This window comes from Psittacula echo (genome assembly GCF_963264785.1).
Source record: "Psittacula echo genome assembly, chromosome: 5".
NCBI classification, from domain to species: Eukaryota; Metazoa; Chordata; class Aves; order Psittaciformes; family Psittacidae; genus Psittacula; species Psittacula echo.
In genome coordinates, this window is record NC_137739.1 from 59,153,547 (window position 1) to 59,174,768 (window position 21,222).

The following is a 21,222-nucleotide window of genomic DNA, read 5'->3' on the forward strand; positions in this document are numbered from 1 at the left end:
GCACTGCTATGTAAAACTTTTTAATCTAGAATCAAATTATTATAGTTGTACAGTCAATTTGTCACAGACCATTTGTTTAAGAGGATTGGATTGCAGTGCACTATTAATCCAAAATGTGGATGAAATAGTAAGTGCAAGTGTCAGAAATGCCAGAAAGAAATAGAAATAGCAATTAATATTTACATGTTCTGATAATGAATATAAAGGAAGTGCCTGGGTTTTATGCCACCAATAATTAAAATTTATGTTGTTTGTTACTGAAAACTCAGTTCACTAAGGATAAAAGGGTTACTTGACAAGAAGCCACATGTGCCTGTGACCTGCACTTTAAGGACAAGCAGGATCTCTAGGCTAGGCAGATAATTTCATATAATGCAAGGATTTTTCCAAGTATGCCAGAAGAAAATTGTAAGATGTTTTTACACTGTACTGCATGTATTTTGAAATCCTTGCTAAGAATCCCAAATCACTGTCTTGCAGGAAAAGTTTTGCCTGTATCCGTAAGCAAAGAAGTGTCAGTTTAGTCACCGCTGTTTATTGTGTAATGGGAGTGAGATCAAAATGTTTGGTTAATGATAGTATCTCGTAGGAAAAAAAAGAATTTGTCACACTTCACAGTACGAGGTGCCTTTATAATGTCGTGTATCGCTGAAGAGGTGATTTTTTTTTAAACTGTTCAGTCTGCTTTTTCTTGTTTGCTTTCATTCTTCTGTTCTTCTGTAATTTATACATCATTTTCAATATAATTCTCATTCTCCAAACTGTCCTCCCTTTTGAACCTCATCTGCATGAATTAAACAGAAAAAAACCAACTTTAACTTCTGCTTAATTGTTTATTCACCTCTCCTACCAATGGCATTTCACCAATTCAGTTTCTTCCTTCTCCCTGAAAAGAAGGATTTAGCAAAGAAACAGCACATATGTTACCTGTGTAAAAGTTGATCAGGATCTTGCTTGATCACTTTAGAACATTCACTGACATCTCTTCATCTTTGTATTACCTGCCGATGTGTGATGTGGCACATTCTTAAAAAAAAACCCAAACAAAACCAAAACCAAACCAAACAAACAAAAACCTCACCAAAAAAATCCACTTTTCTACATGAAATCATGAATGATCTCAAGTTGGAAGGGACCCATGACGATCATCTAGTCCAAATCCCTGCTCCTTGCAGGACTACCTAAAGTTAAAGCATACTACTAGAAGCAGCATCCAGATGGTCCTTGGTGGTGCAGTGAGCTTATTTGATTTTTAAAGCTACTTAATAAGGTAATAATTTGAGCAGAGTAATGCCAGGCTCTTAGAGTGAGTTATTTTTGAGAGCAAAGTTCTTTGGTGAAAACAGTATTATGTGGAGAGTGGAAAAAAAACCCAACGTTTTTAGGTGAAGGTTGAAATACTATGATGAAGGAGCTTGGAAGGCTTGGAAGCCTGGGAAATTGGCTTAAGTTTGTGACTATATAGATCAAAAAGCCTCTGATTGTGAATTTTGTGCATGGGTAGAATTGGAAGACCAGTTCCTGCAGTTATGCAAATAAAACACAAAACTCACAAAAGTGGTAGTGACAATATCCTTCCTTTGTCACTGTACTGATCTGGAACAGTCTGTACTGTTCTCAGCTGCATTATTATTTAAGAAGCAAAGGCAGTTTTATTATTTATCTTCTGTTTAGTATTCAGTCAGTTCATAGAAGAAAAAAAAAGCCTCAGCAATTTCAGTTGAGAAATATCATCAATCAGTGTGTATTATTCAACTGGACAAATAATGCTAGGAACTTGCTTCAAATTGAAAGTAAATACATCTGTAAGCTATCAATTGTCAGAAAGGTGGGGATGAAAGAAGAAAGCACTGTGCTTTTTCAGCACTTGAAAATGTAGTCAAAAGTCATCTTATTTAATGAAAAGTCAAACAGTTCTCTGAAGAAATTACTATTGCCCTGTCCATTGTTGTTCTTGACTTGTTTCCTGTTGAACACATACACTTTATAACTGACTTTTGTACCCCTTAAGCTATTTCTAAAAGCCACTTTATGGGTTAAATGCTGTAAGAGCAGGGCAGTTTTAAAGAGTTGTCCAGAAATAGTAGCAGTAGGCTGTGACATCATTCTCTGCCATTATTCTCTGGTGGGTAATGATTACAAGAGGAATGACGAATGTACAGTATATACTTGGGACCTCTGATAGTTCCTTAGTTCTTCCTAATAATCTGAAGTCTACACTCTTTGATAGAAATCTGGTTATAATGAAATTATATTAGATTTACAAACTATAGAAATCCAGAAGACACTCATCAAAAGAAATTGTATTAAATTAACTATGGCTACTGTAATTTACTCAGCAGTCTTATAGACTATCCTGTGTTGAATTGTCTACAAATGAGTTAATAAATGTTGCTGGGAGAATTACTGCTATTCAGCAGCATGTGAAAGAAGCAGCAGATGCTTGCTATGGTTTCCATCTATCTAATTTCTTGGTGCTTACAATACTGTGTATTAAATTACTAAGTTCCAAACAAATGTACATTTACCAATTTAATTTTGCAATACAATAGTAAATTACCACAACCCTACAAGCTGTTTTATACTGAGTTACAGCTGGTAGACAATTGGAAAGTCTTAGTTACAATGCAGTTTAGCTAAGGAGAGTAATAGTAAATAAAATTAATCTCAGAATCATGCTGATTACAGTTACAATTAAAAAAATCTACAAAATAGCTTTGATTTGTTCATTAAAAAAAACTTCAAGAAAACCCACCAAGTATTCAGGGGTTTCATTATTTTTGTTTGCACAAATATAAGAACTGAGAGTAAAATAAATTTGTTCAGAAAGGCTTCCGAGGGCTAAGACTGTTACTGACATGGACTCCTGCATAAATGAGTAGCTATGCTAAGTGCTCTATAGAGTAATAATTACAATTTACCAGCATTTCCAAATGATGAGTTATATTTATTAAAACTTTTGGGTCCATCAGTTTTGGGTTTTTTCTTTCAAAGGAAAAATCCTTAGAGGACATACCAGTATCTGCCAATCCACAATCCATGCTGTTTTTCTTTTCTAGTTATTAATAGGACTGCACCAACATTCAGCAATGCACAGGAATGCAGGACAGGTATAACACAACCGTTGTTATGGACTGGTTTTATGTTAACATGCTATGCAGATTGAACATTGATTTGTATCTAGACTGTGCAATTAAAAAAAAACCCAAACCTGAAATTGAAATATGCTAGCAGTTGTTATTGACATGGTAAGGTGAAGGCTTTGACTTTTCAATTTACTAACATTTCAAAGGCCACATTGTCAAAAGATTTTGTTGTAATACCAGCAAAAGGTCTAACTACTAGCATGCAAAAAGCTGACATTGATATGCACAAAGCTTTTCCAGGCAAACACTTTAGAAATATTGGTAACATCTAATATTTTTGGATTAAAGTTTTTGTGATTGCTGATAAAGTATCACAAAGGATTTTCCTATTTCCTTAATAGAAAAGTATAAGAACAAGAATGAATTTCAGAAACTAACTTAAAAATGAAATCATATGTTGTTTCTTGATGTTAGTAATAAGATCCCAGTAAGATTGGCAGGATTGGCACCGACAGATAAACTGCTGATGTTAGTGTCTACTATGCCTGAAGCAGTCTTAGTTCCCATTTTCCAATAGCAGCCAGAGTTGTTAGCCTTGCATAAAATAGTTATCAGAAATACTTAGGGCATCAGAAAGAAAACTGAATGTATAGCTACAGAAGGTATTGTTTTCTAAAATTCAGTCCTTCTCCTTGAATACTTGTCATCAGAGCACTCTAAGGAAAGCTCTTTGAAGCGTGTTATTTATCGCATGATCCTCACCTTAAGTAGCTGCTCATGCTGCATTATAAGCAGGTGGGGTATTTGACAGACACATGCATTGTTAATGCATTTGTAAATGCAATTAAAGTAACCAACATTTTAATATAGAATCATAGAATCATAGAATGGTCTGGGTTGGAAGGGACCTTAAAGATCATCCAGATCCAGCCCTCTGCCATAGGCAGGGACACCTTCCACTAGACCGAGGCTGTTTTTGAGCTTCGCATTCCCCACCAACCCTTTTCCCGCCTTGCTAGTGAGAAAAAGGTGCAGCATAGCTCATTTCCTCATTGGCTCTTCTTCCACCTGGAAAAAGAAGTTATCAACACATACTTGGATTGGTTATGCCCTGCTGTGCTGTCTCTCCAGATACTGGGATGATTGAAGTCCCCGATAAGGACCAAGGCTTGTTAACATGAGACTGCTCCTACCTCTCTAGAGAGGGCCTCGTGCACTCAGTCTTTCTGGTTGGGCAACTTGCAGGCACTCACTATAATGTCAACAGTCCCTACCCTCCCTTTAATCCTGATCCATGAGTTCTCAGCCACCTCCTCATGTATCACCAGGCAAAGCTCCATGCACTCCAGCTGGTCATTGACACAGAGGGTTAACACTACTTTCCCAAATTTTCCCAGTACTGGGACAAAATTGTTTATGTATCTTCAGATTAAAGAAGGTATTTGGAAGAGAAGCCCTATAATTTCTGTCTTGAAGCAAGGTCCTTCCTCATTTTAGCTGTAGCTTCCAGAGGCCTTGTTGTGTGGTTTGCAAAGCCATTAAGAAACAAAGGGCAACCAAGGTAAGAGCTGCCATCTGAGGTCTTCAAGGATTCCACCTAACTGGAAGAAATAGTGACTTCAGAGCTGTAAGCTTTCCTCAGTTTTCTCTCTCCTGTCGCAGAGGCAGATCTTTTTCTTATGAGGACAGAATCTATGCAAAACTTTAGCCTGAATTTAGCTACAAAAACCCAAATCATTCTTTCTCAGAGCCAAAAGAGAACAACTTGTCTTAAGTTATCATAGCTTCACTGACATGTCTTTACTGTGATATGTCAAATCTACACCCGTTGATTACTTGCAGCCTCATTTTGCTAGTAGGAAGAACAGGAATCAAACCCAAGGTAGATGTCACTAAATTAGGCCTTTTCTAGTATTTCAAGTATTCAGATTACTTTTTTCCTGGAAATTATTGGTTCCTCTGCTACTGAGTGGCCAGTGCACAGTTTTCCATATTGTTCCTAATAGATGACTAGCTTCTGATTTCTGTGGTCTGCAAAGTGTTTATGGAAACAGAAAACAAAGTCAATTGTTTGTTATAAAATACTGCGTTAAAGCTTTTTAAACTACTCCTGTTGTTATCCCTAAAATATAAGTAGTAAACATAGCATGGCTATGATTTGTTCTGGACAAAATGGAATTCTAAAAAAGGAATACCAGCAATTGCTTATTTGGTAGGTTTTGGTACAGAACACACATCTTGTTTTAACAGAATTGTTGAGATTAGAGCTAAAACACGAAAAGCCATAGCTACTCTCTGCACAGGTTGTTGGTAGCACATTGATTAGCATACCTGTTTCTCCAGTATACCAGATAAAGAGATTTTAGACCTCCACCCTTTTCAATAGCTATTCATTCCTCTTATGCATTTTTCCTATCAGTTTTCTTGTGTCATGGACTTTTTAAAAGGAAGAAGTACTTCTTACTGTAAACATATGAGAATTTCCAGAAGTGGAGGCAGCGTGATACTAGTAATGAGATGACAATTTCTTCAGTATTTCCAACTGGCTGAACTGATTTCTTTATTTTAGTATATATACTTGTTTTAGCAACTTCTAGTGAACAAGGATAGGAGGCCTGTAAAAAGTGGGTCAGTTTACACAAATACTCTATATATTCTGAAGCAGCACTTCAGGAGTCTGATTTTATTTTTTTCATAAAAAAAAAATCAAAAAATTTATTTTTTTTTTTCTCTTTGGATTACCAGAAGCTATTTGGATTACATGTTCTTATAGGGACAAATTATCCTCTCAGCTACTTTATACACTAAGCTATAAAAATAGTAAACATAAAGCAGTGACCCCATCTCATGTTTACCAGGACTTTTTGTTCAAAATTTTCTCTTAAAGGTCTTTACATTGTTCGCTTTGTGTTCTTTTCTTTGTGTAAACATTGAAGGCATTAATGTTAAGATGATGAATTTGTTTTGGAAGGCTCTACATTTGGCAGCCCTTGCTACTGAGCACGCACAATTCAAGGACTGGTGGTGGAAAGTCCAAATTGGGAAGTGCTACTATAGGTAAGCCATGGTTAATTTTTTCTGTGAGCAGTGAGTATACCCATACAGGACCTGAACTGCTGGGTGTATTGCGCAATGCTGAACACTGAGGGAAATAGTTCACTATGTACTTAGTTGCAGAGCGCTGTGCTTGAAGGTAATCTCCTGTAACACACAAGATGATATTCAGCTGCTTGAAGTAAAGGTGTCAACATTGAGTAACTGAATTTATTGTATCTTCACCTTTGTTAATGTGTTTCAAAAGCATTGTTTGTAAAGTCAGTAAGTAAATGCGAAGAACGGTTGTTAAAACAGACTATACAAAATGAGTATTACAATATTAGCTTGAGAAATTAACTGTCAATGAGGGCTTCAGATTGAGGAGGTAATAAAAAATTAAATACTCACATTAGACCCTTTTTGCCAGAGGTACATTGCCCAGGAAGTACCAATTCAAAGACAGCAAAGGCTTAGGACTGGCACCCCATACCTAAGCATCTGATAGATACAAGTGACTTAGGAGTACCCTGATACTGTGGCAGCGATAAGCCTCTGGGGAAAGAGTGGCAACAACAGGAAAGAGAGATTGTTGCAAGCAGTTCAGCCTGGTTGCAGCTATGAATGTAACAGCCAGTTCTACCAAATGAGGTGAAACTCCTGCTACAGCCATGCTTCCTATGATTCAAACAAGTTTTGAGGCAACTCCTCCTGTCATTCTTTATATCATGTTTGTCACATGAATGTAAAACATATGGATTCCGTATTGGTTGTTAAAGAACCTGAAGCATCATCTGTAGTATTTACAATTCTGTAAGCAATTCCTGTATGAACAGGCTGATAATACAAAGCAGTTAGCCCTTTAAAATTCCATGTTGTATCTTGGCTTAAAACTAGTGCTGCTTTTTAGATGCCCAAACTAATGAAATTCTTTGTTATCCCTAACCTTTATTTGACATTCTTTAGAATATTAGACTTATTTATTTATTTATTTACTTATTGAGCTGTGGTGGGTGGACCCTGGCTGAATACCAGATGCCCACCAGAAGCCACTCTGTGGCTTCCATCCTCATCTGGACAGGGCAGAGAAAATATAATGAAAGGCTTGTGGTTCAGAGGTAAGGACAGGGAGATCACTCAGCAGTTACCATCACAGGCAAAATAGACTCGACTGGGGAAAATGTGAGTCCTTCTCATGGGCTGCAGTGAACTGCTTGAAGGTGGGCCCCTTCCATGGAGTGCAGTCTTTCAGGCACAGACTGCTCTGGTGTGGGTCCCCCACGGGGTCACAAGTCCTGCAAGCAAACCTGCTCCAGCACAGGCTTCCCGTGGAGTTACAGAGTGAGGACATTCTGCTCCAAAACCATGTGGGAAGAGATTGATATCCTCAGCCTTTCTAATTGTTCCTTTCTACCATCCATTTCATACAAAGAGCAGGAAGGAGTCCTATGAAAACAAGTACATAATTATTCAATTAGCACCAGAAGGCTGCATGTACAGAAGGGGGTGAAATTTCATGAAATTGCCTTTTTGATAGTTTTTCATTGTTGTCTTTATAACCTTATTATATTTAACAGCATGGGTTTTGTTAACACACATGGAAATACATGACTTCAGAGCATGCTTTTGGGGAGTTCATGTTTGGTTTAGTGTGCACTGCTTCATTATTTAATAAGGTTTTTTAAAGAACAAACAAATGCCTTCTATATCTGTCTCTTGTCTCTTTAGGTTAGGATTATATCGTGAAGCTGAAAAACAATTTAAGTCAGCTCTCAAGCAACAGGACATGGTTGATACAGTCTTGTATTTAGCAAAAGTAAGTCATAAATTTGATTATTTTAAAAAGGAAGTGAAATTCCAGGCTCTTCCTGAGAAGACCATACACCAGAATAAATGAGGATTGAGCTTGGTACACCATTAAGTTTAATAGTGTGTGATCTCTGTATTGATCTGAGGCAATACGTGCTAACGGTTGAAATGGAAATCTGTAGTTTTCAAAAAGATTTTGGAGCTTCCAGATTTCACTAAAAGAAAAGAAAAAGTATCTCCTATGTTACTGTATTCTTTGCTGTAAACACCAATGAGGATTATGTAGCTAAAGAATTATTGGAGTTCCAGTATGAAGAACAATGTAGTTTTATATAGTCTCCTGGGAAACTAATGCAGTAAATCAGTAAGAGTGAAGCTCAAAATCCTAGTTTCACAATCAAAATCAAAACAAAGTGAGCTTAAAGAAGGCAATCAGAGTCCTTGAAACAGAAATTGTTGCCAAAATAAAGGCATTAAAAGCTTTAGAAGAGCAAGTGGCACAGCTAAGCCTCGGAATTACTTGCTTACCAGGGTACACATCAGATCCTAAACGTTTTTCAAAAAAAAGGTGGTCTGTGAGAAACTAAAACTGCATTTTCTTTCTTTTGTCCTAGAAAGAGATTAAATCAGTTGTTCTTTATCAGCTCCCTTTAAGCCAGCTGTCACAGGCCTATCCAAATGTCATCTCTACTAGTGGATAATTCAGATGCTCATGATACTTGCTTTACCTTTACATTTCTTGAGCAATTTACGTTTTGTATTTAAATGATCACCATTGCTATCTGGACGTCTTCAGTACAGCAGTTGGAGTTAGTTTACTCTATTGAGCTTAGCAATTTTAGATTTCTGTCACTGCCGGGAGTCATTCTGCAAAACATGAGCTACACAGAGTGATTAATTTGGCAGAGTAATTTGATTAACAAACAGTGATTCGTTATGGGAGACATGCATTCCCCCACATCATTATTAGCTCAAGTAAGAGCTGCATTTGAACTTCCACCTCCCACTCCATAGACCAGCTCATGCAAGTATAAAGCATTGCACAGCATGATTTAGTGGCTGTAGGTGGACTGGCAATAGAGCAGGGCAATCTGACAGTACTGAAAACATCAGACTTGAGTTAAGCAACCATTGAAAAAACAGTGGGATTGCATCGAGTTCTGTGCAAACAGTTCAGTACTACAGAACTGATTAATTTTCTGACATTAATTACTACAACAGCAATCTGGGTTTTTTCTAATATTGTCCTGAAAGCTAACTCTGGCTTGAAATACAATTTATGAAAAGATAAAAGGCCAAAAGACAACTGAAAAAGAGATAATCTTTAAAGAAATTACGTCTGCTGGAAAGTTACAAAGTAGTTCATGACTCAGAAGAGCTGGAGAGAGGGTATTTTTACTAGAAATGAGAGATAGGAAAAAGAAAATCGAGCCATTCTGCATTTAGCCTTTAAAACTTAATGACTACAACTCTTTATTAAAAAGACCTCTCTTATTAAGCAGGTCTCCCCAAAGCAGCTGTGAGTAGGTGGAAGTTGTCTCACCTATCTCTGAATTTCTTTTTGCACTCATCTGGACAGCAGCTCTGCAGTCCTAGTCTACCAAGTGCTATGCCCCTAAAACCCCCAAACCTTCACTTTTTTTATTGCTTTTCACAAGAAGGAATTAGTTTTTTAGTTTAATACAGGCAATGCAAGTGATGTCAGCAAAATTACTCTAAAAAATGCCTGGGTTTTTGGGTTTTTTTTTGCCAGTGATCAACTTGAAATGGCAGTCCCTTTACTAGGAAGGCACTCACAGTCGACAGCTCTTTGACAGTTAAGAATGTCACTGAAGTGGTCATAGGAAAGAATTCTTTGCAAATGTTGACAGCAGTATATATCTATAAGGATGAAAATAAAGGAACTTAGAATTATGCTTATTGGCACTCAAAAGTCCATGAAGCTCAAGGCCGGAAGCAGGAAATGTGTTTGGAGGTTTCTCAGGTGTTCAGTTAACATTGATATTTTTCTGACATTGCATCACAGAGTGCTTGTGGCAGGATACCGGTCACAGATTCTTTCCCTTTTTTCATCATATCAAGTATTATCACTATTTAATGTAATACTTCTCCAACAGGACCACTCAAAACACTTTTCCACTCAGTGGGAGACAGATTGATCACATTAGCCATCTAGTGTCCCAGAGTAGGCGTGCAGGGTTTTTAACTTTGCTGTAGCTGTACTTACCATACCCCACAATGGGAGGGCTTTACAGTTGTACTCTCAGACAGCTACAGAGTTGGTCTCTGTCAACACGCTGATGTCCTCTATCCAGTTCTCACACAGTGTTACCCACATCATATGCTGTCATAGTCAACACAGAAGCCAGAATCAGAGAGATAAAAAACTGCCCTCTTCCTATTGCAGGACTTTATTGGTTGTGACAGGGGAGGTTGACAGAGCAGTTGGGAGATTTGAAAGTGTCACCGCTCAGTGCGGTGCAGTCTTATTTGACTTGTATTTCAGTATTCCAGCATTATCAACCTGAAGATCCAGTTCTTACAAGTCTAAACATAAACCATATATTAAACAGGAAAATACTCAAGGTGATACCTTCACCTCAGTCTTGGAAGTATATTATTTTGGTATGATAATAAATATCAAGATACTTTTTTCATTTATTAGTAATATTAATCTGAATTAATAATGTCTAGGTGATAGGCTTGCAAATGTAATTATCGTAATTAACCTATTTTATCTTCATTACAGAGATATATTCAGTATTCACTACTTTCCCAGTATGATTCACCATCTCAGATAATGGTTTACTGCATAAAGGGAGGTGTCATCCCTTTTATTTGTCCCCCTAGTTAAACAGCAGTGGAAGTATAAAAGTCAGACATTTGACATTTATATGCACTTCTTCGCTTAGGTGTATTTGCGCTTGGATCAGCCTGTAACAGCTTTGAACCTTTTCAAGCAAGGGTTAGATCGATTTCCTGGAGAAGTGACTCTTATTTGTGGAATTGCCAGAATCCATGAGGTATGCATCCACTATGCACTCATTGTGGCCAAGGTTAGCTGCCTGAGCAAGAAAAAAGAGCCTATAGTTGAATATAACTGTAAGGTCATAAAAAATTAACTATCCTGATTTTCAGCATCACTGATGCAAAACAGGTAGCATTACACAAAGATACCAAAGTAACATCAGGGGAGCCTTTCAGGCTTATTTGTTTAAATGGTTAATCACATAGTGAGATCCTATTTACCCTTGACACATGGAAGCAAGTCCATGTTAAGTCAAGTGGTCCAGATGTTGCCCATGTAGCTAGGTTGAGTTTATATATGTTTCATTGTACTAAAACTGCTTAAGTCACCAACAGCCAGTGCTAGCAGGATTGAACAGCAAAACAGTCTACTTACCAGCATTGTCTTTATTAGCACTATGTTTCAGTGTTAGTTTCTAAAGCCAGTGAGAACAGTTGGAATGTGAATGTTTCTTGGTTTAGGAAGTAGATGTTATTTTAAACAGGATTAGTTTTAAAGTAGTTTCATTTTAGCTTGGTAACTATATATTTTGTATTTTAAAACTGTTTATTTTCATGTCAAACAATGGACTTAACATAGTTTTTTAACTAAAAGTTGGTAATGATCCTATTCTAGAACAAATGTTTTAAAGTCATGACTTTTTCTGTTTGTTTATATTCATACTTGGCATTCTTTCCTGTTCTCATCATTCTCATCTAACCCCTAAGCATTAATCCATTTTCATATTAAATCCTTTTTGTCCTTCAGCAAGGAAGAAAACAGCTGCTTTTTTTTCTTTTTTTTTTGAGGCTTTTCTTTCTGAATTGTTAAACAGTTTTTAATATGGATATGATTTTACAGAACCATACATAACATTGCATAACCCTTTAAGGAATTATTAAAGAGCAGCGTATAGTTGACAGGATCTAGTTTTGCACTGACACCTGAGTGCAGGATTATAGCTTCATTACCAAAGATTTGTACTGCAGCACAAAGCTTTTCCCATTACATAGACTCACAGTGGAATATATGCATTAGGCATCTTAATCTTCTACCTTTTCTTCTTTTATTTTTTTTCTACTTTTTTTCTTTCTTTTACCTTTTTTCTACCTTTTTTCTTCTACCTTTTGACAGTAAGAGTTGTAGACCTTTACTGGTTAAAAAAAAAGGGGGGGGCTGGTTTAGTGCTGTTTCCTTTAATCACAAGAAATACTTTTTTTTTTTCATAGCTAAATAATGCTACTGAGGTTAAAAAAAAGCTTACTCTCTAGTTGTGTTGAGAGTACCTTGTATCTACAGCACATAGGTAAAAATTACTCCTCTCTAAACTCACAAGTGTGTTTTGTAGAATCATAGAATAGTTAGAGTTGGAAAGGACCTTAAGATCATCTAGTTCCATCTCATCCAACCTGGCCTTGAACACCTCCAAGGATGGAGTATTCACAACCACCCTAGGCAACCCATTCCAGTGCCTCACCACCCTCACAGTAAAGAATTTCTTCCTTAGATCCAATCTAAACTTTCTCTGTTTAAGTTTTAACCCATTACCCCTTGTCCTGTCACTACAGTCCCTGATGAAGAGTCCATCCCCAGCATCCTTGTAGGCCCCCTTCACATACTGGAAGGCTGCTATGAGGTCTCCACGCAGCCTTCTCTTCTCCAGGCTGAACAGCCCCAACTTTCTCAGCCTGTCTTCATATGGGAGGTGCTCCAGTCCCCTGATCATCCTCGTGGCCCTCCTCTGGACTTGTTCCAACAGTTCCATGTCCTTTTTATGTTGAGGACACCAGAACTGCACACAATACTCCAAGTGAGGTCTCACGAGAGCAGAGTAGAGGGGCAGGATCACCTCCTTCGACCTGCTGGTCACGCTCCTCTTGATGCAGCCCAGGATACGGTTGGCTTTCTGGGCTGCGAGCGCACACTGGAGCCGGCTCATGTTCATTTTTTCATCGACCAACACCCCCAAGTCCTTCTCTGCAGGGCTGCTCTGAATCTCTTCTCTGCCCAACCTGTAGATGTGCCTGGGATTGCTCCGACCCAGGTGTAGGACCTTGCACTTGTCATGATTAAACTTCATAAGGTTGGCATCAGCCCACCTCACAAGCATGTCAAGGTCCCTCTGGATGGCATCCCTTCCCTCTGGCGTATCAACCGAACCACACAGCTTGGTGTCATCGGCAAACTTGCTGAGGGCACACTCAATCCCACTGTCCATGTCACCGACAAAGATGTTGAACAAGACCAGTCCCAACACCGATCCCTGAGGGACACCACTCGTTACCTGTCTCCAGCCGGAGATCTTTTATTTTTTTCTGATATTGGGGTAGAGTCCTCTGATGACTTGCACTCCTCAGGCACAATGTGATGTTGTTTACAGCAATGAGTTGACCCTAATTCATGTTCAAGTAACATACATCCAAGCATATATTTTTATACAATATAGTTGTCTAACTGGTGTATCATAGCTAGTAAAAGTTCTGGTATTTGGTATGATTCCTGTTTTCAGAGGCAGGTAATAATTCTTCATATGCGATTCTCATTTGCGTTCAAATCAATTCATAAGTTGACTTACAAAGCATTAAAAATAATTGAGATTTTGATTGCGGAAAGAAGTCTACTGTATGTTACCGTACTGGGAAAGTGACTGCGCAGTACTATGTATCACAAGGTATTATGCAAAAAGTAGCAAATGCCTGTTACATGTGCTAAGCTTCTGACCAATCTGAAAAATAAAAACCAAATAAAGCTCCTCTTGTAGCTATGGCATAGAGTTAATGACAGGTAAAGTTAGCACCAGTAAATTATTATGCATTCTTCTCATGGATCTGTGTGTCACTTGTGAAGATGCCAATCAGCGATGTTGCATTGTATGATCAGAGAACTGCAAAAGCATGCATAATTAATCTCAATCAAGTACAGTATGTGGCATAAGTAAAGCACTTGGTAAAATGACATTTTAATAAGTTTTATAATAAAAATTGGTAATAAAAAGTAGAATTAATCTGATTTTTTTCCAATTGTGTAGGAAATGAACAATATCTCCTCAGCTGCAGAATACTATAAAGATGTCTTAAAACAAGACAATACTCACGTGGAAGCCATTGCATGCATTGGCAGTAACCACTTCTATTCGGACCAACCTGAGATAGCTCTGCGGTTTTATAGGTATCCACTACTTGTAGGGAGGTGGAGGGGGAACTTAACATGTGGGAGGGTATTATAAAGGGTTGATTTTTGTAATGTTGATAGCAAAAAAAGAGCATTAAGAGATTGGTATGGGAGGGTGATCAAGAGTTTATACAAATATCACCATAAAATCAGCATACCAACTTAAGTTACCTTCTCAGCCAGTGATAATTATATCTGTCTTAAAAACTTGTCATCATTACACGTGGAGTATGTAGAAGTATCAGCAAATATTATCAAAACAGTTACTATTAGATGAATAAAAAAGAAATTATCTTTCACAGCATGAGGCAGTTTCAGAACCCTGGCCTTACTCTCAACTTCAGTTGTATTCAGAAGATTCAAGGACTTCCTATTTAGCCCCTTGAAAAAGAGTAGTCTTTGAAAAGTTCCGCAGGAAGTCGTAAGCAGTTGTGACCACAAAATCTCTTACTTGAATGTGGGCTGGGGTTCCCCCCTGCTTTACTCAAAGCAATAAAAAGTTAGTGTTGAATGATGCTGCTTGCTTTTAATTTCACTACAGTCAGAGTGCAAAGAAGCCTGACTTGTGTTCTTAAGCCTAAGAGCAGATTAAGTCAATATAAACACTAGCATCTCATTTCTGTTGGACCTGAACTCTTTCATAATTTAAGTTCAGAAACCCACAGTCATGCTGCAGACAGCAGCCCTCTTTTCCTCTGATCCTCTTAGCATATCTGTTTTTCCTATAAATATTAATAAACAGAATTTTTATAAAGCATCTCCATTCTAAGAGACACATTAAAACCCATCAATTTGAATCAAAATCTGAATTATGTTTCATATGTAACTTTCATGTAGATTCACGTATAGATGTGCTAGTACTGATTAGAGCAGTGCTGAAGGACAGGAATCAATCAAAAAAAATGAAGTCTGAGGGTTACAGAAAGTGACTGCAGCAAATTACATCTTGATTGACATTGAGGGACTGGAAAGAGAAAATGGAGAAAGTCTGCATAAAGCTATGTCTTACAGTAAAGTCAGATCACGTGGCACAGTCAAAAAGAAGTTGCCTAATTTACACAAAGACTGTTTTGCACAGCTTTGATTCTGGTAATCAAGAATGTCCTACACTGCCCTTCATGAAACCTCTACTAAGTATCAAACTATAATACTTGGTTATTGCACGCTGTCAGTACAGGGAGATAGGAGGAGGGAACTTTGTCATTTAGAACAGAATTCTTATTTGAAATTCATTTAATTAATTAAATACTTTCTTTCAATCTAGACGGCTCCTGCAGATGGGTGTTTATAACTGCCAACTTTTTAACAATCTGGGCCTCTGTTGCTTCTATGCCCAGCAATATGATATGACACTGTCTTCATTTGAACGCGCACTGTTTTTGGCTGAAAATGAAGAGGAGACAGCAGATGTGTGGTACAACTTAGGACATGTGGCTGTGGTATGAAAAATATTAACAACCTTTCTGAGTAAATACAATTTTACAACAACTGGAAAAAGAATAACTAGGAAAGTGTCATTGCCCTACTTTGAAATATGAAACCTGATAGTATACAGGGTAGAGTACAGTACAGATTAAAGGTTTATTTGCACCTCACTAGAGAGGAAGAGGCAAAAGATAAAAGTTCTGTACATCTTCACAGAATGTGGCTTACTCCTCCTGAAAGATGCTCCCTCCTCACCATCTTTAGCCTTCCTTTCGTAAGAAAATTGCATCATAGAACAGTTAGGGTTGGAAAGGACCTTAAGATTATCTAGTTCCAACGCCCCTGCTATGAGCAGGAACACCTCACACTAGACCATGTCACCCAAGACTCTATCCAACCTGGCCTTGAACACTGCCAGGGATGGAGCATTCACAATTTCCTTGGGCAACCCATTCCAGTGCCTCACCACCCTCATAGTAAAGAACTTCTTTATATCCAACGTAAACTTCCCCTGTGTAAGTTCTAACCCTTTGTCTTGTCACTATGGTCCCTGATGAAGAGTCCTTTCCCAGCATCATGTACCAGCCCTTGAAAGCCTTTGCTGCAACACAACCTAATCTGATGAAAAAAAAAAATATCAAGATTTTTCAATTCTCTGAGCTGTTATTTGTGTTACGTGGAGCATTAGACCAATTCTGTGGCCATAAAAATATGTATTCAGCAACATGTAGGAGACACTAAAGCACTAGGAATGTCATAGTTGAGAAGGCACATTTCTCCATCATATAGGCAGCAGCAGAAATATTGTGTAATTGTGTGATAAAGTTTGTTAAATTTCTACACTAATTTGCATTCATTGCACATTTTTCCAGATGTTCTTCCAGAAGTTGTGTCTGGAACTAAACAGATTTCTGTTTGGCTGTGTGCCCAGAATAAAGTTACTGGATAAAGTTTTTGACAGCTTTCTAATACAAGTTGTTTTCAACTGCCGATTATGATTTAACTGAAATCAGAGAGAAACTCAACTGTTCACTTTGATGATACTGCAACTAGGATAAGCACATTAATTTATACTGCCTAACACATTTGAATTTGAACAGATGTGGCTATATTTTTCAGCACTTGTTACCTTTAATTTTTAAACTGGGGCTTTATCAGTGTTGGTCATAACACTCAAACATTGAAGAGTAGTGAGCTGTTCCATACTAAGAAATTAATCTCCTTTAATTTTTGTCTTCTGAAAACTAGGCGTATGTGTGAGGTATTTTTTTTTCTGTGTAGACACAGAGAGGCAAGATGACTTTCCCTCTGGAGACGTATATTTTTCTTGCCCTACTGTAGATAGTAGCAGACAGCGTAACCTTTAGATGACACGTTAGTCATCTAAAAGTTAAATTAGATGAAATGAACATCACTTGGAGCATGGAAGTTTGTGCTGGAGAGAAATGATTCTGTCTGGAGGACGAATTAGAAGAAAATGAGAGGGTCTGGGAAGAAAGCACATATGGTTCTAATCAGCGTGTACATATGGGTGAAAAGATACTCCAGACAACAAAACAGATGCATGTTGTTTTCAGTCTTGTCATAAATTAAAATAGTCTTACTTTTAGGGCATAGGAGACCTGAATCTGGCTTACCAGTGTTTCAAGCTAACATTAGTCAACAATAATGACTACGCAGAAGCTTACAACAATTTGGCTGTGCTGGAAATGCGAAAAGGTCACATTGAACAGGTTGGTGTTGAATCTCAACCTAAGCAGCATGCTTCCTTTGGCCTTTTGTACTTAAGAAACATGTCATTTCCTTGAGGTGGAGGCCCCATATGAGTGTCTAGGTTATTACTACTGCAGGGAGAAAACATGGATAATTTTTATGCATGTTTCAGTGTAACCTCCACTTTGTCATGCCGTCTCCCATTAAACTGCTTGTTCTTGGGCATGCCCAAATAGTTCATTAAAGGCAAACAAGGTTTTGTAGTTGAGATTTTTTTTTCCTACATTGAGACTCAAAACAAAACCCATCATTCTTTATTCATCACTTAAGTTACAACTTTATATATTCATTTTATAAATGTGGACAATACACTTTTACTAGGTGGCAGAAGAGAGCAATCAGATCAGCTCTCAAAAGATTTTTTTTCAACAAGGAGATTGCTTTGGAGATTTGTCCCAAAGTAGCAGGTTCTTGATAAATACTTCTGCATCAGTGAGCTTGGGGGTTTGTCTTGCATAATGTGAATATACTAAGTTGTATTGTACTTAGATGTATAATTGACATCTAAGTGGATTAATGCATTCATTTTTATACACATATAGTGAAAATTAATACGCTTTTGTGGGATAGTTTGAACTACTGTGGGCTTGTTTTAATCCTTATAGGAGCAAGTCTGTTTTGATGGGTACATACATACATCAGAGAGCTATAATACAATATAGAGACTTGTAAGCACCTTTTTTATGAGCAAATTCTCAAAGTTAACTTTATTCAGATAACCTAGCAATTACCATGGAAACACTGAAATGAATCCAGCACTGGATGTTTCCAGTGACAAATAAACTTTGGGTTTAGTTTCATAATCAGTAAATTTACAGACATTTAATTCCCAAGTGAACTTGCCTCCATTTGTGGAGGTTGTGATTGTTAATAATTAACGCTGCAGAGCCTTTCCATTATAATCAATGATTTCCTGTTGGTTTTAGGTTTTAGCTTAAAATTTTCTGTTTTTTTTTCTCTATCACAAGTATAATTAAAAATCAGGATTATCATGGCAATGCCATTATGCATGGAAGAATAAAAAATATGAACATATTCAGCTTATCTGGGACTTTATTTTCTTTTACTATGTTCTTGCGTAAGTATTGCTGCATGTACTCGGAGTTGTCAGATTTAGAGAGTTTTAGTAAGTTCTTTACTCAGCCATCCCAAACAATTTACAGATACTTTTGTTTTTCAAAGATCAATTTCTTTTCCCTCGAAGTTCTCAATATTTTTTTAATTTAAACCATTCACAAGTTCACCTTAATTTTGTATTGAATTTGCAGCATGAAAACTCACACTCCGATACTTAATTTTTCATTGATTTTTCATTAATTTTTAACACTACTGTTTTGCTAGTCAGAAAAAGAATGTTTTGTTAATATTTTTGAGCGTGAAAACTGCTTTTTTATTCAGGTTTTTGTGGATGCTTAAGACAGTACTGTCAGAGACAAAAGATAAATACAGCGGTGTGGGACTTTAAATGCTTTCCTTTTAATTTATATATTCTTCTCGGTGTTTAGAACAAAATTGCTTAGTTGAGTAAGTTGCAACATGTTTTTTTCTGACTCAGCCAAGAGTCGTATAATTTCAATGCTATTAAACTGTATTATGCCTAAATGTACTATTAGGGTAACTGATACATAGTTAAGATTACTTTCTTAGGAAAGGCCTAGTAAAGAAAACATAGGATGATTTTTTTTAAGAGTGATAAAAATTGCATTAGATTCTTGTTATCCTCCCTGCATCACAGATTTCACTGTATTTTAATTTTTTTTTTTTCTCTCCATAGGCAAGAGCTTTGCTGCAGACTGCTTCATCTTTAGCACCTCATATGTATGAGCCCCATTTCAATTTTGCAGTACTCTCAGAGAAGGTAATGCACTATCCTATTCTTGCAATCTGAAAATGGAGCCTTGGTGAAGCAATTGGGTTTTGATTGTTATTACTGAGAATTCCAAATAGGTAAGATAAAAGAAGAATGCATACACTCATGGAAAACTAAGTTACATTTTCATTTTAATACCCAAAAGCTTTGTGTGTAAAAGCAGTCGTTCAAAGTCATTCATTGCTGTAAAGAATAAATTAGGCCAACTAGCTATAAAGTAACTTTGTAATTTTCCAAATGCCCAGAAGACAAGCAACCAGTAACAATTCCATCTGCAGTCTTTACACTCATCGGCTTTTTCAGAATGTCAAGTGAAATATTATATGATATATCAGTAATTATAGAAAGAATATCATTTATTCATCCCATGATCTTACTGATCTCAAAAGTCAAGTCTGTTCTTCTGCTTTCCAACTTTGTATTTTGTGTGTTAATAATTTATGTCATACAGAGTGTCTCAGACACTGAATTAACAGTGTCTAACATTCCTGTTAATAAGGAGAAACTTGTGCAAGTCCTTACATTTTTCACAAGAAAAAATTGCTCCTTTGCTTGTGCCTACACTGTCAAGATCCTGTTATGAGTCTGAGTTGTGTGGGCAGCTCAACTCCTACAGATACTAAAGTACATGTGTCAAGGAGAGAACAACCCATTAATTTGTAAGTGTATCCTCTCTATTGTGAAACAAGATGGTTTCGGATACTTGTATTCTGTACTTACCAATGAAGGAGTAAATCCTAGTCTGCAAATGTCTTGTTGTGTAGCTTTTGCACAAAGAACCTGCATAGGTTGTGGGAGAAGGCAGATGGCCAGATCAGCTAGCTGTTGATGCAATGTGGTAAATGCAATCCATAGACTCTATGTAAGGCCATTGTTTACAAAAACATAACTTCTCTGGCCAGGACCCTGGTTTCTTCCCCCTCAGGGAATTCTTGCTGTACTGAAGCTCTGTGTTGACGGATACACAGTCAGCACAGGCCTCCTGCTGACACTTTCCATAGCTTCTTTTCTTCCACCCAGGAGCTATGACTTTTACTAGACATGTTCCTGAACATTTGGGTTCTTTTTTGATGAATGCACTTTCTGAGATGCTTTCCTTATATATGCTTCCTCCTTCCAAAAAATAATGTAGGAATTTAGCCTAATTAGGCAAAAATAAAATTCCTGAAGTAGGGAACAATGTGGAAACATACTTCTAAAAGTAGCAGAGGAGCAATGTCACCTCTTCAGCACTGCTGTGCCTCTCTGTGAGGAAGCAGAAAATCACATGTAGTTGCAGCTTTTACAGAGACCTGACTGGTTGAGTTTTGCTTGTATAGGCAACAGCACTTCTGTGGAGTTTAAAAACAGACCTTCTATTTTTTATTCCTCCTCATTTCAAGCACTGGGCATGGTGTACCTTGTCCATTCTCCAAGAAGTCAGGTGGAATGGGAATTAAAGTTACTGTCTTGAAGCATCCCTCCCATTAAAATCACACATCTGTCTTCTCATCCCGTGATGTAAAGGGGTTATAACCCCAAGTTCAAAAGCCTCTGTGCTGATACTGTTTTATTTGTTCATTCTCAGGACCAGCTGTCTTTAAACATTTGTGAGCCTCAGAAATGTACTGCACAGAATCATGATGCAAACACTGCAGTGCTTGGATACACAAAATGAGTTTGTGTGTTTCTTCCAGGTTGGAGATCTGCAGAGGAGTTACACAGCTGCTCAGAAGTCAGAAGAAGCATTTCCAGGACATGTTGATACACAACAGCTCATCAAACAGTTAAAGCAGCACTTTGCTATGCTCTGATGAGCATATTTTTCATTATGTAAAAACAGCCAGAGAGAATGTCCCATACATCTTTTTGAAATTGCTAGCTCAAATAGATAAGCTACACTTAATGCATTCCTGTGGCAAAGCCTGTTAGTTTGAGCAGCAGGAAAGGTTTAAGACTCCTAATTAGTTTCTGTCATCTTAAAACGTAACACTTACTGAAATGCAGCTAGAACATTACGTTGCAACTCATACGTGAGAGATTACAGGATTGTCAGGATGCTGCCTATA

At 37.4% G+C, this 21,222-nt stretch overlaps 1 protein-coding gene across 6 annotated transcripts in view; it reads left to right on the forward strand.

The window, feature by feature from the left end:
• TTC8 (tetratricopeptide repeat domain 8) overlaps positions 1-20,967 on the forward strand; it is a gene marked incomplete at both ends in the record, with an annotated part of 42,857 nt that extends 21,890 nt beyond the window's left edge. For 4 of the 6 annotated variants that reach the window (XM_080618438.1, XM_080618439.1, XM_080618440.1 and 1 more), the window contains 8 exons: positions 6,058-6,143; positions 7,848-7,935; positions 10,841-10,951; positions 13,964-14,103; positions 15,371-15,545; positions 17,142-17,264; positions 19,079-19,162; positions 20,851-20,967. In XM_080618438.1, coding sequence (XP_080474564.1) covers positions 6,058-6,143; positions 7,848-7,935; positions 10,841-10,951; positions 13,964-14,103; positions 15,371-15,545; positions 17,142-17,264; positions 19,079-19,162; positions 20,851-20,967 — 924 coding nt within the window. The remainder of the gene's footprint in view (positions 1-6,057; positions 6,144-7,847; positions 7,936-10,840; positions 10,952-13,963; positions 14,104-15,370; positions 15,546-17,141; positions 17,265-19,078; positions 19,163-20,850) is intronic. The other 2 variants (XM_080618441.1, XM_080618443.1) reach the window with 1 other exon arrangement.
• Between the last annotated feature and the right edge of the window lie 255 nt (positions 20,968-21,222).